Source organism: Antedon mediterranea, chromosome 1 (genome assembly GCF_964355755.1).
Source record: "Antedon mediterranea chromosome 1, ecAntMedi1.1, whole genome shotgun sequence".
NCBI classification, from domain to species: Eukaryota; Metazoa; Echinodermata; class Crinoidea; order Comatulida; family Antedonidae; genus Antedon; species Antedon mediterranea.
This window is the reverse complement of record NC_092670.1, coordinates 253356-271692: the sequence shown is the minus strand read 5'-3', so window position 1 is coordinate 271692 and position 18337 is coordinate 253356. Positions and strand designations below refer to the sequence as shown.

General features: G+C 34.1%; 3 protein-coding genes across 4 annotated transcripts; 2 read left to right on the top strand and 1 right to left on the bottom strand.

The window, feature by feature from the left end:
• Window positions 1–72: 72 nt before the first annotated feature.
• Window positions 73–13932, top strand: LOC140051654 (phospholipid-transporting ATPase ABCA3-like). Its single transcript, XM_072096936.1, has 21 exons — window positions 73–164; window positions 1873–2252; window positions 2492–2785; window positions 3269–3513; window positions 3696–3933; window positions 4130–4303; window positions 4609–4790; window positions 5158–5289; window positions 5396–5671; window positions 5806–5961; window positions 6051–6261; window positions 6513–6762; window positions 6969–7121; window positions 7182–7192; window positions 7374–8585; window positions 8752–8969; window positions 9871–10167; window positions 10450–10637; window positions 10800–10970; window positions 11363–11553; window positions 11737–13932. Exons 2-21 carry the CDS (start codon window positions 1895–1897, stop codon window positions 11931–11933), a joined length of 5154 nt encoding a protein of 1717 aa, XP_071953037.1. The 5' UTR covers window positions 73–164; window positions 1873–1894; the 3' UTR covers window positions 11934–13932.
• A 190-nt stretch (window positions 13933–14122) lies between these two features.
• On the top strand, window positions 14123–16270 carry LOC140051638 (glutathione S-transferase GstA-like). Of its 2 annotated transcripts, none has more exons than XM_072096924.1 (4): window positions 14123–14449; window positions 15209–15434; window positions 15515–15697; window positions 15837–16270. In XM_072096924.1, the coding sequence occupies exons 1-4, from the start codon at window positions 14254–14256 to the stop codon at window positions 16012–16014; spliced, it is 783 nt and encodes a 260-aa protein (XP_071953025.1). In that variant the 5' UTR covers window positions 14123–14253; the 3' UTR covers window positions 16015–16270. The 2 variants fall into 2 exon arrangements, with proteins under 2 accessions (XP_071953025.1, XP_071953017.1); XM_072096916.1 differs by lacking the exon at window positions 14123–14449 and adding an exon at window positions 14778–15112.
• On the bottom strand, window positions 16202–18047 carry LOC140051629 (uncharacterized). The gene is made up of 4 exons (XM_072096905.1): window positions 17921–18047; window positions 17436–17681; window positions 17141–17332; window positions 16202–16952 (listed from the first exon to the last, which is right to left on the bottom strand). Exons 1-4 carry the CDS (start codon window positions 18030–18032, stop codon window positions 16564–16566), a joined length of 939 nt encoding a protein of 312 aa, XP_071953006.1. The 5' UTR covers window positions 18033–18047; the 3' UTR covers window positions 16202–16563.
• Between the last annotated feature and the right edge of the window lie 290 nt (window positions 18048–18337).

The following is an 18337-nucleotide window of genomic DNA, read 5'->3' as shown; positions in this document are numbered from 1 at the left end:
CATCATTGCACGTGATTAAACAACAAAGTCGTCACATGATCTGAATATAGCAGCTGATTTCCCCAACAAAAGGAACAGAGTTTGTGGATCGTCGGTCTTGCTATAGAGAGGTGTTGATAAAATTGATATTAATAATGTAATGGTGATTTTAAATCTGCATTAATGTAAGTACTCGCAGGTCTAATAAAACTTGTTGCAAAATAAATGAATTTAAAAGTATAAACAAAGCGGTAGCCAAACTTTTTATTATACAATTCTGAGTCCAGCCAGGATGGATAGTATTTTTTAGGCTAGCAAGAGCTTATATAATATTATTAATAATTATGTAATTGAAGATTCTGATGAATTGTGGAGTGGAATGGTCTTTTTGTCATTAATTATTTATGTTCATTACTGCAATACTTTATTACATTTCAGTTATGTTTTCTTTACATATTGTCAATTGCTTTGTTGTTTTTTTCCATTCCAACTTTTTCTTTCAATTCATTCAACAGGTTGAAACAAAAGGATATTACACCCTTATATAATGAGTAGCATCCTGCAACTCCTTTTGTTTGTTTGTGGCCCTGAATGGGCCTATTGATTAAAACCTGAGATATAGATATCCCTGAGTCGAGACAGCATGTACATATTTTCTTACTGTTAACATAGTGTGATATCCACAGCTTTGGTGTGGTGTTGAAAATTAAACATGTATGCTAATTTATTTTTATAAATATATTTTATTGACAAATAAAAAAGGTTAAATAAAATTGAAAGCAGGTTTAATTAACTTAATTATTTTCACATTGTGAGTTAATGAATATTCATTAATTTAAATCTTTACAACAACCATTAAAAAAAATAAAGCGTTTTTTACCATCTTTAATAAAAAATAGAATTCCAAAATCACATGATCACTTTCCGGGGTGTTGCAATTATCATCACATGATGCAGATTTCCATAGAAATTCATAAACCACATTTGTATTTCCTTTTTTAGAGATTTATCAATCACACATACAAAAAAAAAGGTTCTACAAAATACAATAGTTAACCATAAATTGTACATTTTACGATCTTCTATAATTGACTTACATTAAAATAATATGAAAAATAAACAAATATAGCTTCAATATTATTATTTTTATGCAATTTACACAAAAAAACAGGAGAGAACATCATGTTTAAACAGCTCCACCATTTTCATTTGTGAAAGATTTCATAGAAATATCAAGAAAATAAAGGCAATAATAGTAACTGTTTCCCAACTTTATTTTTACATCCGTTTGTCAACTAATATTGCAATACCTTTGGAATCAAACAAGTACCTACTTACAGTATTATTGTGTGCAATATTTACACCGGTTATTTTAATTGATTCAGTACCGGTATTGTGTAAATAAAATGTTTGGCTTTAAAGTTACTTAGTTAGTGTTATTGCCAAAGCTGCACATGGCTATTCCAATTTGTTATCAGGCATGTCACTATTTGTAAATAGAATGTCTTGACTACAGTAGACGGGTGTTATTCATATTTTATTTCTTGCATCATCTCTTGCTGCTAAATATCATGTGAAAATCCATGTGACTATAAATCCTTGTAGTAATCATGGCTTCCTGTTTATTTTAGAGTGTTGGATTACCTTAGGCTGCTGACCTTGCTAGTAATATAGTTGACATGTGATTCTTCATTCATATTATAGTGATTCATATCTGAATTTTGTTATTGATAAAACCATAGAGAATATCTCTATGATAAAACTGACTTGGAGGTATTGCATGCTCTTTGTGGATGGCCATTGATCATTTTTACTTTCTTTCATATTTAAGTTGTTACTATAATGGCAAACATACTATTATTTAATGAATGATTTATTTTTTATTAATTTCAGACGGTAGCAAAAAGAATCAAAGATGGGTCGAAGGTCCAATCAATTTTTGTTGCTTCTGTGGAAAAATTATGTTCTCCAAAAGCGAAGAAAAATCTGGACGATAATTGAGATTGCCATGCCTGTTGTGTTTGCTGTGATCCTGATTGCAATACGTACAAGAGTCGCATTTAAAATTTATCCTAATGCGACAATTTATGAAGACTTTTCCGTAAAGCGATTTCCTAATAGTTTGACACCAATCAGGCCATCGCCATTATTTCCTTTATACAAGCCATTTAAATGGGAGATAGCATACTCGCCAAAGAATGAAATCCTTGAGAAAGTTATGGAAGATGTTAAGGGAAGTTTACATTATGAAAGTCATATATCAATATCTAAAAGTAAGTTGCTTTGTTTAGATTTAATTCCAACAGATCAATTTGTAGATATTGTTCGTTGATTTAATTACTTTTCTCATTTATCAAAAATAAAAATGTTCACAAGCAACTCTTTTCCACTATTGTTTTAACAAGCTTAATTTACTAAAATGAAATTCAAAATTCACCAGAATAAGTTATGTTCTAATTGTATAAACCAGCTTTTTTAATATACATTTTGTATTTATTATTTTAAACATTAGTTACTGGGTTTGATACTGAAGACGAGCTTCTGAAATATGCGGCTAAAAGAATTATTGAAGCGAATTCCAGTTTCCTTGGTGGCATTGTATTTGCTGACAACTTTGAGAAACAAAATGCATTTCCCACAAACATCACGTATAGTATCCGTTTAAAAGCCAGCCAAGTAAACGTGCCTATAGCTGATGAAATTGGTGGAAAGAGTAATGAGAGCAGATGGAAAACAAATGAATTGGTTCCACTAGTTCAGCTGCCAGGACCAAGAGAAATTAATCACTCACGTGGAGGTGAACCAGGTAAGAATTGTGGGTTTGAATTTGTTGAAATAAAACAATACAGTGAGTGCCAGTTAGTGGCCAAGCGGTTAAGACAGTAGACCGTCATACGTAGCCATAACATCGGCAAGGGTTCGAGGCTCACTCGCTCCATCGTTCTGGTGGTAGAACGAGTCTTTCAGATAAGGACTATAAACCATAGGTCCAGTGTACACATCTAGTTCAGGACTAGTACATCTTTCAAGACGAGTAAGGCGTTACCCTGATGTACTAGTTCACACACAGCCACTGTCACAAACTCATCATAGTACTATACTATATACTGGACCCTCTGGGAGAACAGTCTTTGACTAAAGAGACTACCTACCTAGTATAAAGAATCAATAATAATAATAATACAGTACTGATTTTTTCCCTATGATATTCGCTGGATGATGAGAAACAAAAACAAACGTGGTGTGAAACATTCCCTTTCTGCTTTTAATATTAATCTATTCTTAATAGGTTATTGGCGAGAAGGATTTCTTTCACTACAGAATGCAGTTGATATAGCGATTCTAAAAGAAAGTAAGGTTGAAATTAAAAACATCACAATCAACATGCAGAGGTTCCCCTATCCACCGTACAATGACGATCTCTTTATCCTTGTCATTCAGTCGCAACTGCCAATACTCTTGCTAATCAGTTACATATTGAATGCCTTGGACATTACTAGGAGTATTGTCCAGGAAAAAGAGAAAAAATTGAAGGTAAGATATCATAATATTGCATGGTTCTCATTTTGTGCTCTATAGGCTTTTGATGCTTTTCTATTCAGTTTATAAATAGTCATGAATAAGGTGAATCAGAAAATAATGAAATGGGGAACACATTACAAAGTTATACAGTATATAATAGAGTGGGACTCTTTGTTTTTTATTTTTTTCTACAGGAGTCCATGAAAATGATGGGTTTAAACAACTGGTTGCATTGGTTGGCATGGTTCACCAAGTGCTTTGCCTTCCTTGCTATCAGTACCTTCTTTATGACCTTACTGTACTGGGTCAAAGTGGGAGACAAGGGGTCAGTTATCAGTAACAGTGACCCTACAGTCATTTTTGTCTTCTTCCTTTGCTTCTCGTTGTCGACTGTCAGTCTTTGCTTCACCGTTAGTGTTTTCTTCTCAAAAGGTAATTTTTAATTTGTATAGCAATATTAATAACTAGTAGAATATAAGATTGTTTGTCTCAATAAACCTACTGTTCTGTAAATGTCACCTCCATCAGCAAGCAAGCTATGCAGCTGATCACCTAATGTCTTGTTTCTATGACATGCATTGTATGTATACATTTAATTTTGCATTGATAATGTATTTTTGTTTTCTAGCTAACACAGCAGCGGTAGTAGCCGGAGTTGTATGGTTTTTTTCATACATACCTTATATGTTCTTAATTAATCAGTATAGTACACTGAGTAGATCAGCAAAGTTTGGAGCTTGTCTTTTGTCTAATACTGCCATGGCATTTGGAGCTTTTATTATAGGGTTGTTTGAGGGTACAGGTATGTTATCTTTATCACTATTAAGTCTTTTCAGGACATGGAAACATCAGTTAAAAATAAGTTGAATGTGTCTAAGCATAGTGGGGAAGTTACTTTTTAAATACTAAAGTCAGTGATTTAGTGGTGTGTTTTTGGAAGAAAAGGGAACAATCTCTGTTCAAGCCACTGGTTTATGAAAGGCCTCTGTGAAAAAGTGGTCAGGTTGAAACCTTACCAAACGTACTGGTGACTACGGCCCTGTAATTGATCAAAAGGCATGCATCTACTGCTGTGCAAACAAATGAAATACATCTTATTGTATTTAGGTGAAGGAGTGCAATGGAGCAATATCTCTCGACCAATCTCATCCGATGACAACTTCACTTTTCTCGATGTGTTAGTGATGCTAGTGGTTGATGCAATACTTTATGGTATTATAACATGGTATGTTGAGGCAGTATTCCCAGGAGAATTTGGAATTCCAAGGAAATGGTACTTTCCAGTAATGGTATGTACACAAGCTACATATAAAATGATGCCAGCAGTTTTTAGAATTTTCACAAAAAATAATAATAGTAAAAAACAGAAAACTTGATTACTAGTGTTTTTAACAAGGAGGCTGTTTCAGTATACAATACTATTTACAACAAAAAAACAATTAAAAGGAGTAAAAAGAACGTAACTAAAACAATACAAAAGTTGAAAGGTGTTTACAAATGCAAAGTTAAAACCATTCTAATTAAATTAAACATTCAGTTTAGCAGAAATTCCATTCTTTCTCGTTTGGTTTTGGTATCCTCCTATTAAATTTCTCTGAGTTTATGTAACATTTCCTCAGAAATATTCTCCAAATGTTATGTATTTGTTTCTTACAGAAATCCTACTGGTTTGGCACCAAAGTGATTGAAAGTCAGGAGCCAGATTTTGAAGATGACAGAGATTCTAAATACTTTGAAAAAGATCCTGAGGGTCAAATTGCTGGAATACAGATTAGAAAATTGAAGAAAGTAAGTTTAAAAGATAAAATGTTAAACTACTAAAACATCCTCATTTTAAGAAATGCTCATTACATTTGAAGAGAAATAATAAAGTAATATTAAATTTACATTTTAGGTTTTTAATCGATCCAAAGTGGCAGTGAATGAGATCTCACTGAATATTTTTGAGGGTCAGATTACAGCTCTACTGGGTCACAACGGTGCCGGCAAGACGACCACTATGTCCATGCTAACTGGCCTCTTCCCACCGTCTGAGGGCACGGCCATTGTTAATGGATATGACATCCGTAAGGATATTGATGGTGTGCGATCCAGTCTTGGATTATGTCCACAACATGACGTACTGTTTGATGATCTTACTGTAGAGGAGCATTTGTATTTTTTTGCAAAGGTTAATATTAAATTTTCATTGCTTATATATTCAATCTTTAAAATCTCAAAAACTGTTATTTTGTGCGATCCAATGATCTGAACCACAATCTTTATGAATTGGTTAACAAATTTTGTCTCTTCTTTTTTAAACAGTTAAAGAATTGTCCAAAAAAAATGGTCAAATCTGAAGTAGATAAGTACATATCATCACTTGCATTGGAAGATAAACGGCATGTTCGTTCTAAGTCTTTATCTGGTGGTATGAAACGCAAGTTATCAGTTGGTATTGCACTTATTGCAGACTCCAAGGTGAGTTAGTACAAGTTAAGTACACACTTAGTCAGCCAACCGCAGATAGCGAATACTTTGACAAAGTGTACAATAAATTATATTTGTAGATAATCATGTTAGATGAGCCAACATCTGGAATGGATCCAGCAGCACGACGCTTTACTTGGGATATTCTTCAAAGACATCGTGCTGGTCGTACCATTTTACTGACCACTCATCACATGGATGAAGCGGATCTACTTGGCGATCGTATAGCTATTATGGCTGAAGGAGAACTACAGTGTTGTGGATCGTCATTGTTTCTAAAAAATAGATATGGTTTGTAATTTTGGGTTGTTGTTTATTTAATTAAGCCGGTTTGACAAATCAAATGTAAATTTTACAGAATTACAAAATTACAAGCTATTCTCAGCTGGAGCAAACAAGCTTGTGCTTAATGCCTATTGTTAGATTTTATCCCAAGGAGGCGAGTATCAGTCAGTAAATTGGTACTGCAAAACTCAAGTGTTTGGCAAAACCAATAATAATTTATCTGAAAAGAATTAAATAATCAGATCTTGTATTTGCAGGTGTTGGGTATCACATGACAATTTCAAAAGGAGAGAATTGTAAAGTGGCAGAGATCAAAGATATGATCTATTCAACAATCAAGAATTCCGAAATAGAGAATAACATTGGCAACGAGTTAACATTTATTTTGCCTCATGAGGAAGTTGCACAGTTTGAAGGGCTTTTTAACAACATGGAGAAGAGAAGTAATGACCTTGGCATTAGAAGCTATGGAGTTTCAGTCACCACAATGGAAGAAGTGTTTTTAAAGTGAGTTTAGTTTAAAGAACCCCATGGAAATAAGCTCCTAAGGTTTGGGCTATTCTGAAAATCTGAAATCTGATTTTCCAAATATTTTAAACAAAGATGAAAGAATTTGTCCATGATATCTTGAGGTTGAATGGAAAAAGCAGAAGTGTAGACAGTACAAAGTATACACATATTTAATACAATAATGCATTTTCTTCTATATCTAGAGTTGGAAACCAATCTCATTGCCCTGACAATGATGAAAGCAGTGGTTACCGTAGCAATGGAAGCTCTCTTAGTGATGTTGAGAGTTTGAGCATTGACCAGCCAAAAGTCCAGTCCACACACGATGAAACAACTCCTCTATTGTCTACACACGATGAAACAACTCCTCTATTGTCTACACACGATGAAACAACTCCTCTATTGTCTACACACGACCCTGAAATAGGTAGGTCTAGTAGTCTACTGAAGCACGTGCTGATAACATAAATTACTGTACAAATGCGGGATATTCGCCCTCAACTTAAATTACTGTACAAATGCGGGATATTCGCCCTCAACTTAAATTACTGTACTAATGCGGGATATTCTCCCTCAACTTGACGTTATCTTGATTTCTATCTTAACAGGTTTTGCTTTGTTTGGATTACGAAATTTTGGAATTCGCTTATATGCCCAACAATTTTATGGCATGTTTGTAAAAAGAGTGATTCATACCAGACGCAATTTGCTTGTAACATTGTCTCAGATTTTAATTCCACTGTTGTACACAATGTTTGCACTGTTAGCAGTCAACTCATTCCCCCCTCCATCGGATCTTCCAGCTTTGAAGCTTAAGCCAGATTCTTACGGAGAAAACAAGGTACTCTACTGCCATGACAACCATACAGCACAGTATAGTCGATATACCAATGCTTTTGCTGAACAGTTTGACAACACAATGACGAAGGGAATTAATTTGAACAAAGACCACCAATCATGTAATATGATAGATGCAATTGTTAATATAAGCTCTAAGGACACGGTGACATTTAATGAAAGATATCTAATAGCAGCTGTGTTTAAAAAGAACACAAAAAACAGTTATTTAGACGGAACTGCATTCTTCAACAACCAACCGTGGCATACACCGGGAATCGCTCTTAATGCGTACACCAACGCTCTCCTTAAAGCCTCCTTGAATACTTCGTACTCCATAACTACATTTAACTACCCGCTACCACGCTCTGTGTCTGAGAAAGCCGATGACGAGATAAACAATGGATTCACAACTGGGTTTGTAATTGCATTTGACATGGTATTTGGAATGTCTATTCTGGCAAGTACATTCGTTGTGTTTCTTATTAAAGAGAGAGCAACGAAGGCTAAACATATACAGTTTGTCAGTGGTGTTCACCTCACAAATTTCTGGCTGTCAACTTTCTTGTGGGATCTCATAAACTACACAATAACAAGCATACTGATCATATTTGTCTTCATTGCCTTTGACGTTAAAGCCTACACAGACGATGGCAGACTTGGGTACGTCTTTCTACTCTTGTTCCTTTATGGATGGGCCATCATACCGCTTATGTACCTCTTCTCGTTCTTGTTTAAATCACCGTCTGCTGGTTTTGTACGTATGGCAATCTTCAATATTCTTTTTGGGACAACAGCGTTCCTTGCCGTGGAAATTCTTGAGATGCCAGAATTGAACCTAATGAAAGTGGGAAATGCTCTACATTGGATCTTTCTATTCTCTCCATCATTCTGTCTTGCAAAGGCTATGAACGACATCTACATTAACTATCAGTATTTAAAAATTTGCAATTCAAGTCCTGAAGCTCGTATAATTTGCCAAGGTAAGTATTAGAGTTGTTAATTATTTGTTGCATGTTTCCCCTTCAGTTTTTATCCATATCACTTAATAGTGATACACAGTACTGAAAATAGTCTACCCAAGAAATACTTTAAATTGCTGACAAATGTAAATAAATAATATTTGAATGCATTTTTTTTCTTGTATAGCCACTCCTGATTTGAGTGTTAACGAAAACTACTTGGGATGGGCGACGCCTGGTATTGGCCGGGACCTCGTGTTTTTAGGTGTCACTGGTTTTCTGTACTTTGTCTGGGTCTTGGTTATAGAAGCTGGTGTTTTCAGAAAGTTGTGGTATATGTTGTTTCCAGGAAAAAGTAAAAAGTTAAAAATGTATCAGGCAGTAAACACAGAGAGTGTAGTGGAGGTATGAAGTTGTTTGTTATTGATAACTTATGAAAATGTATCAGGCAGTAAACATAGAGAGTGTAGTGGAGGTATGAAGTTGTTTGTTATTGATAACTTATAAAAATGTATCAGGCAGTAAACACAGAGAGTGTAGTGGAGGTATGAAGTTATTTGTTATTGATAACTTATAAAAATGTATCAGGCAGTAAACACAGAGAGTGTAGTGGAGGTATGAAGTTGTTTGTTATTGATAACTTATAAAAATGTATCAGGCAGTAAACACAGAGAGTGTAGTGGAGGTATGAAGTTGTTTGTTATTGATAACTTATAAAAATGTATCAGGCAGTAAACACAGAGAGTGTAGTGGAGGTATGAAGTTGTTTGTTATTGATAACTTATAAAAATGTATCAGGCAGTAAACACAGAGAGTGTAGTGGAGGTATGAAGTTGTTTGTTATTGATAACTTATAAAAATGTATCAGGCAGTAAACACAGAGAGTGTAGTGGAGGTATGAAGTTGTTATTGATAACTTATAAAAATGTATCAGGCAGTAAACACAGAGAGTGTAGTGGAGGTATGAAGTTATTTGTTATTGATAACTTATAAAAATGTATCAGGCAGTAAACACAGAGAGTGTAGTGGAGGTATGAAGTTGTTTGTTATTGATAACTTATAAAAATGTATCAGGCAGTAAACACAGAGAGTGTAGTGGAGGTATGAAGTTGTTTGTTATTGATAACTTATAAAAATGTATCAGGCAGTAAACACAGAGAGTGTAGTGGAGGTATGAAGTTATTTGTTAACTTACCAGTGGAGGACATCCTTTGTGCATTTCACACTAAAAAATAGAGCTATTTTTATTATCACTTTTTGAAAATTTTTGATTAAGTATTTTTGATTTATTTTTCACACAATTTAGGATGAAGATGTAATGACTGAACAACAACGTATCGTAAATACAGATCTCACAGACCTTCAGAACACTGATGCACTCATAATAAAAGAGCTGCGAAAAGTATACCCCAAGAAAGGAGGGCAGAGTGTGGTAGCTGTTGACAATATGTGCCTTGGTGTTCCACTAGGAGAATGCTTTGGTTTGCTTGGTATTAACGGTGCAGGCAAGTCCACCACTTTTAACATGCTAACAGGTGATGTACCAATCTCAAATGGTGATGCTTACATTGAGCGGTTTAGTGTCAAATACAATATAAATCAAGTAAGTAGTCAATCCTTTCTTGTCATTCAGATATATTTAAACTCTATTTGTTCGATGCATTTCAGGTGCGGATTTAGGCGGAGGCTAAACAGGCTTTAAAATTTAACTTTTAAAATAAAATGATGACTATTTTTATATTTCTGCAACCTGATGGATCGTTTTTATTATTTATGAAATATTTAGCCCCCTCCCCCCTAATCTATAATGCTGGATCCCCTGTTAATAGGTTGGAACCACAAATACTTTTAACATTTTCAATTGTATTATTTATCAATGTATTAGGTGCAACAGAATATTGGTTACTGCCCTCAATTTGATGCGTTAATTGATCAGATGACGGGTCGCGAAACTCTTGTCATGTATGGTAGACTACGTGGTTTACCAGAGTCTGTGATACCAAAAGAAGTTAACAAACTATTACACCTATTCAACCTTGATGAACATGCTGATAAACAGACTAAAGCTTACAGGTTAGATTCTAAACTTTTTGAAACAAAATTTGGCATTAATCCTAAAACCAACTTTTTAAAACAAAATTGACAAAACTGGGAAATAATAATAAAATATAGAATAGGTTAGGGTTAGAAGATTACCGCACATTTTGAATCCAATTTATATTTTGTTGATTACAGTGGAGGCAACAAACGCAAGTTGAGTACAGCGATCGCCTTGATAGGGGATCCTTCTGTGGTATTCCTTGATGAGCCCTCTACTGGTATGGATCCTGGTACACGTCGATTTCTCTGGGATTCAATCTGCAAGGTTCGAGCATCTGGACGCTCAATCATACTAACATCACACAGGTAATAAGTTGTTGTTATTAAAGATAGGTTATATTTCAGCTTTCAATCCTTGGACATGGACATGTCATCTCCCTCCCCTCCTCCAAATCGTCTATTTAAAAACTATGTAATTTAATTACAACTAAATAAAAATTCAACAAACATTTATTTCATCAAATGCCATACAAATAATACAGCGCATAAAATGAGGACCAACCTAGAAGTAAACTTGTCTCAGTTGGCCCTTTAACATGGTAACAAAAAATAATAAGAACAAGAATATGAAGCATCAGTAATAATATATAATAAAAGCCCTTTAACATGGTTACACAAAATAATAAGAACAAGTGAGAATATGAAGCATCAGTAATAATATATAATAAAAATGGAACTGTTTAATTTCTTATTGATAGCATGGATGAGTGTGAAGCCTTGTGTACCCGTCTTGCAATAATGGTCAATGGCAAGTTCAAATGCCTCGGTAGCATCCAACATTTAAAAAGTCGCTTTGGAGAGGGCTACACACTACTAGCCAAGGTTTCCCCAGATGATGATGGACAAAATGTACATCAGTTGAAGATGTTTATAGAAGAAAAATTTCCAGGTTAGTTTGTTACGCACAAGATTGTATTGCGAGTCAAACTTCAGCTTAAGCTGGATGGACCACCCTCTTCAAATGTTGTTGAAATAAAATAAAGAAAACTGATTGCAATTGATATGTGATAACCTTTTATTACATGAAATTAATAGCAATATAAACAGTATATTATTATTTTTCTGACCACAGGTAGCAAACTTAAAGATGAGCATGTGGGCTTAGTACATTACCATGTATGCAATTCCAATTTAAGTTGGGCGTTTGTGTTTGGTACAATGGAGAAAGCCAAGTTACAATACAACATTGAAGACTATTCTGTGAGTCAGACAACGTTAGAGCAGGTCTTTCTTAATTTTGCACGTTATCAACGCGAAGAAGATGATTGAACAAAACCTACAAATTCACTCTATTGATTTTGTGTAAGATTTGCCAATTCTAGTATGCGGTAGCATTCAGTTCTTTTTATTGGTGGAATTATTTTTACTTAAGTGAGCACCGATTCAGTTCTTTTTATTGGTGGAATTATTATCACTTAAGTGAGCACCGATTCTGTTCTTTTTATTGGTGCAATTATTATCACTTAAGTGAGCACCGATTCAGTTCTTTTTATTGGTGGAATTATTATCAGTTAAGTGAGCACCGATTCTGTTCTTTTTATTGGTGGAATTAGTATCAGTTAAGTGAGCACCGATTCTGTTCTTTTTATTGTTGGAATTATTTTTACTTAAGTGAGCACCGATTCAGTTCTTTTTATTGGTGCAATTATTATTGCTTAAGTGAGCACCAATTCTGTTCTTTTTATTGGTGAAATTACTATCACCTAAGTGAGCACCGATTCTGTTCTTTTTATTGGTGGAATTATTATCAGTTAAGTGAGCAACGATTCTGTTCTTTTTATTGGTGCAATTATTATTGCTTAAGTGAGCACCAATTCTGTTCTTTTTATTAGTGGAATTATTATCACTTAAGTGAGCACCGATTCAGTTCTTTTTATTGGTGGAATTATTATCACTTAAGTGAGCACCGATTCTGTTCTTTTAATTGGTGGAATTATTATCATTTAAGTTAGTACTGATTTTTTTCTTTTTATTGGTGGAATTATTATCACTTAAGTGAGCACTGATTCCAATCTTTTTATTGGTGGAATTAGTATCATTTAAGTGAGCACCGATTCTGTTCTTTTTATTGGTGGAATTAGTATCATTTAAGTGAGCACCGATTCTGTTCTTTTTATTGGTGGAATTAGTATCATTTAAGTGAGCACCGATTCCATTCTTTTTATTGGTGGAATTAAAATGCATATAATACTTTATTTCATACACATGTGCAAAAAAATGGTTTGCTGGAAAAAAGGTTTTGAGTGCACCTTGACCGCAATTAACAATGCAATTTGCAGTTCCATGAATGTGATAGAGTTCCTGGTTAGTGAGAGAAATTTGCAATTTCAAAATTAAATAGTTTAAATATTAGATTTATATTTCATACAAATTGTGTTTACAGATATAGAATTGTTATTATGTAAGTGGTATAATTATGCTATATTTCATACAAATTGTGTTTACAGATATAGAATTGTTATTATGTAAGTGGTATAATTATGCTATATTTCATACAAATTGTGTTTACAGATATAGAATTGTTATTATGTAAGTGGTATAATTATGCATCAAATATTTGATTTTTATATTTAAATTAAATATTATAGCAGTGCAATGAATTTTAAACGTAAATGGACAATTTTTCTAATTTTTAAATATAGATATAGAATTTTAATATATGTTTACAAATTCATGATTAAATGCAAAATAAAATACTGTAATGTTTTAAAGAATTTAGCAGCCTGTGTATTAAATGCATAATAAAATACTGTAATGTTTTAAAGAATTTAGCAGCCTGTGTATTAAATGCATAATAAAATACTGTAATGTTTTAAAGAATTTAGCAGCCTGTGTATTAAATGCATAATAAAATACTGTAATGTTTTAAAGAATTTAGCAGCCTGCGTATTAAATGCATAATAAAATACTGTAATGTTTTAAAGAATTTAGCAGCCTGTGTATTAAATGCATAATAAAATACTGTAATGTTTTAAAGAATTTAGCAGCCTGTGTCTTAAGGACCACATTTATATTTGACCGTGGAAATGGCTGCGTTACGTTTTTTATGTGCGCTTCTTTTTATCAGTAGAAATTGTTTAAGTTATAAAGCATCTAAGTTGCTGCCAGTAAGCATAACTAATGCACTGGTATACTGAAATGACTGTGAAATAATAAGTAAGTAATGATGACTGTATATGGAGAGCATTTAATATTTCGTAGAAACAATCATGAAATTACAGAAATATTGTGGAATGGAATAAATTAATATTCAGCATCAACTACCATATAGGACTCTGGTTTGTCTTTGTATAGAACTCCTAAAGATGTATTGTCCCCCAAAACATTAATATTAATTTATCAGACTTTGCAGTTGGCCAATTTGAACTATTTTTTGCTTTGCAGTCTTTCAATCATGTATTTTTTTTAAGATCCAATTTTTGGTCAAAGTGAATAAATGAACTATTTATAATTATCTAAAAAATATAATATATCTCAAACGCACAGTAAAAATACTAATTGCATTATTATGTTTAGCGCCCCCTAACGTACAGCATGATGTGTGTTTGTTGTGTGTGAAATTGGAAAGTTGAGGTATATTTATCGAAACATGGCAGGAGTAACAGCTGATGTAGTGAACACAACAGTTATTGGACTGTGTGCGGCTATTGGAGGTGGAGCCGTTCTTGCACTAGGCAGCCTAGCACTCGCTAGGAGATATAGAAGAAAGGCCAGGCGGCCTCGTAGGATGGTTCTCTATCATAGTTTTCCATTCCGATCATCAAGATGTGCCTGGCTTATTTCCGGTACGTAGGCCAACACGTACACTACAGGCCGAGTCATCTCAAAGTCAAATTCCCCTGTTTATTAATTTTTTTTTCAAGCTAGGGCCTAGGCGAGTAGGCCTAGAGTTATTAAAATCAGTTTAACCATGTATGTTGTTTTAAAGAAATTGTGCAATATGTGTTAGAATATTCAAATCAAGACAAAATAAATTATACATTTATTATTTTTATTAATGGAAATTATTACAATAGTAAAAGTTTATGAATTTCAGTTTTTACTATTGTGTTTTGTGTGCGTCCATGCATGACAAAAATACTGCCCTCTATATTAGTATTGACCTCTCAAAATAAGTACAGTACAAACAAGTACAACTTTTGTAAAGTACAGTCTCATCTCACATGCGCGTAAAACAAATAAAACTAAAAGTTAATGCTTGTTTCCAAATTCCAATTAATAAACGGTTATGCGGTGGTATTCTATGGTGTATAATGGCATGCGTTGGTATGCACCATTTAGAAAAACAGCAATTATTTGTTTGTGTGTAACACTTGGAGGTGGCGCAGTACTTGCACTTGGTAGCCTTGCACTGTACAGGAGATACAGGAATGCCAAACAACTTACTGGTATCGTGCTTTACCATAGTTATCCATTTCGCTCGTCTAGATGTGCCTGGCTTGTTCAAGGTAAATTATCAAGGTTTATGGTGTAATGTAATAATTGGAGATACTATTACTAAGTTTATCTTTATGTCTGATCTTTTTATTGAAATATTAAAATAGAATTGGGGATTGAGAACAAAATACAAATGGAGAAGGTTTCTCTTCACGGTGAGAATATGACCGATATGGAACATTACAAGAAAACTGTACATCCACATGGAACCATCCCAGCCTTAAAGCTTGATAATGACATCACAATCATTGAATCATCTGCAATCTGCATGTATCTTGCTGACCTATTTGGTGGCCTATCTCCACATTATTTGCAAAGGGCAGAATATTACAAGTACGTATTGTTAAGACTAACCAAAATAAATCTCACATTATTTAAAGTACTGTATAACATTGTGTTTATTATTTATACAGCTGGATATGTTATGCAATAGCCACCATTGATCCAGTTTTGGAACCACTCTACATGCAGTTAACACATACTCCAGAGGATCAGAGAGACAACGTGTTAGTGGACAAGATGATGGCCAAGTTTAAAGAAATTGCTACCTACTTGTCGACTGTTCTGGAAAAGAGACAATACATATGTGGCGACAGGTAAAAAAAAGTTGATATCGAACACACTGTAGCCTCCTGTTTACTCTGCCTCGGGTAAATGATTAGTACAGAGTACAGTAAACACTTCTCTTTGTCTTATTTCCGTTAAAGCTAAATCACTATACAATTACTGTTTCAGGTTTACTACAGCAGATTGTGTTCTTGGTTATAATATGTGGTGGGCATCAGTGATACGCAGTGGCGCCATTTTACAGGAATATCCAGTGTTAGTTGAGTACGTGGAACGAATCAAGGAACGCGAGGGTTTTAAGAAAGTGTTCATCAGAAAACCCAAGCCAAGCGGTGGAAGCCTGTAAAAAGGTCTTGGTACTACTGTACCATCAGCACAAAGAAGTTAGCACTACCATCAGCACAAAGAACTTTAAAAACATAGTTGTAAAACCTTATATCCAACTTTAATAAATGACCGGGTGGAGACTGTCTTAGGCATTTATACAATGAACTAGATGAATGGCAAATAAAGAATTATTTTGTAAAAATATGTAAATATAAATCATGTGGAAATTTATTTCCAAGTACTATTTAAAAGAATATTAATACAATTCAACATAACACCTTATTCTTTGTCTTATTTATCTTCAAGTCCATCGACTGTTCAATTTATGGATTAAAATCTTGTTTATGCATGGTGGGTTCAATCGACTGTTCTATTTATGGATTAAAATCTTGTTTATGCATGGTGGGTTCAATCGACTGTTCTATTTATGGATTAAAATCTTGTTTAGGCATGGTGGGTTCAATCGACTGTTCTATTTATGGATTAAAATCTTGTTTATGCATGGTGGGTTCAATCGACTGTTCTAATTATGGATTAAAATCTTGTTTAGGCATGGTGGGTTAACAGATCACATCATTTTTATAGTTCTTGTTTTCCAAAACTGATTTTGTCCAGTTTCCAATGCAATCCGAGTTAGTTGCAATGCCTCTTGTGGACTGAATCCTACTAGAGCACTTCCAAATAGTTTTACACCTCTCTCTCCCGATAACCTTTCTACAAGATCTTTCAGTGTTGCTGCCTCTGTGTACAAATACTTATTGAGCAATACATTCCATATTGATTCAACATTACAAGCTATTTCTATACGACCTTCATGTTCAAATGCCATAGATTGGACACCAGGGAGTCCACAAGGTGCTGTTGCCCGTATTTGTGATGCAATGTCACGACCAATCTTTAAGTCCTTAGAATCAATTGTAACATTAAAGTTCATAACATATGGAGATCCACCTATACCTGCAATGAATTAACTTATAATAAATAGGTGATCACACAGTGCAGATCACCTATTAATTCCATTCTGTTATTTACAAAATGATCTGCATTGATTGAGACTACCCACACTCACCTTTTAACAATGTATGCCATACCTAGATCTAAAAATAATGCACAAACTCTCTACTGTTTGTAATTAATGTTCTTACCTGTTAAACCATATCTAGATGTAGGATTTTCCCCGATGTCATGCTTTAGCGTATCATAGTTTATCCCAAATTTACCCCCATACCATCCTACATCTTTTCTTCGTTGAACCAACCCTCGATTCTGATGATCACTTGCACCAAACAAGAAGAAAGATGTGCCAGGAACACCAACTGCTACTCTGTTTGCAATTTCTGTGTCAAGAAAATTAATATTAAAATTTACATCTGAAAACAAATATAGATTGATGAAACCAGAGTGGCATATTCTATTTATGCGTTTTAACTGTGTTTTTACCTTTAGCAACAACTCCACACTCTTCCAAACTGCCATCGTCTGACAATGGATGTATCGGGACAAGGTCTACAGCACCAAGTCTTGGATGCCTTCCTCTATGATTGGTCAGATTTATATGGTCAAAAGCTGACCGACAAGCATTATAAACTGAATCTGCCAAGTGATGTAAAGGCGCTGCAATTGTTATCACTGAACGGTTGTAATCTTTATCATTGAAAATGTTGAGCACGGTGGATGAACATGTACCTATGTACGTAACAAAAGAAGACAAATAGTTTGGTATTGTAATAAACATTGTTGAAAATCAATACAATATGTAAAATCATGGAACTAACATTATAGTTCCATGGTAAAATACAGTACTGTACTGGTATTGGCCTGCCCTCTATTTACAACTGGGATTATTCTTTTCTATCCCATATAATACGTCAAATTAAGCTTATTAACCTAGGCCTATCTAGCATTTCAATTTTACGGCTATTTACCATTATCTTGAGACACACTTGTTGCACTCTCAGCTATACTTTCAACAATGTTCTTGTTAGCTTCAGATACATTTAATAAACAGGCTGCTAACTTTCTGGTGGTTGCTGCCATATAAGTCAGCTTGTCTACGCCAAGTACGAGTACCTCGAGAATAATATCTCGCCCTCTATATTTTTTTGAGCGTTTGCCAAAGTGCGAGCCATCGAGGCGTGCAATGCATACGTAAAATGACGGTAATTTAACCGAATGACAAATCAAATGTGACTCTAGAATTAGTTTGCGGGGAATCAAAGTTTCCAAAAATGTCGATATTTACCATTTAAAGACCCCTTCCCTGCAATTTTGGACGTTTTTTGGAAAATAATACATATATATCACTTTAAAAACATTAAACCATGTCATTCCTTGTCTTAAAT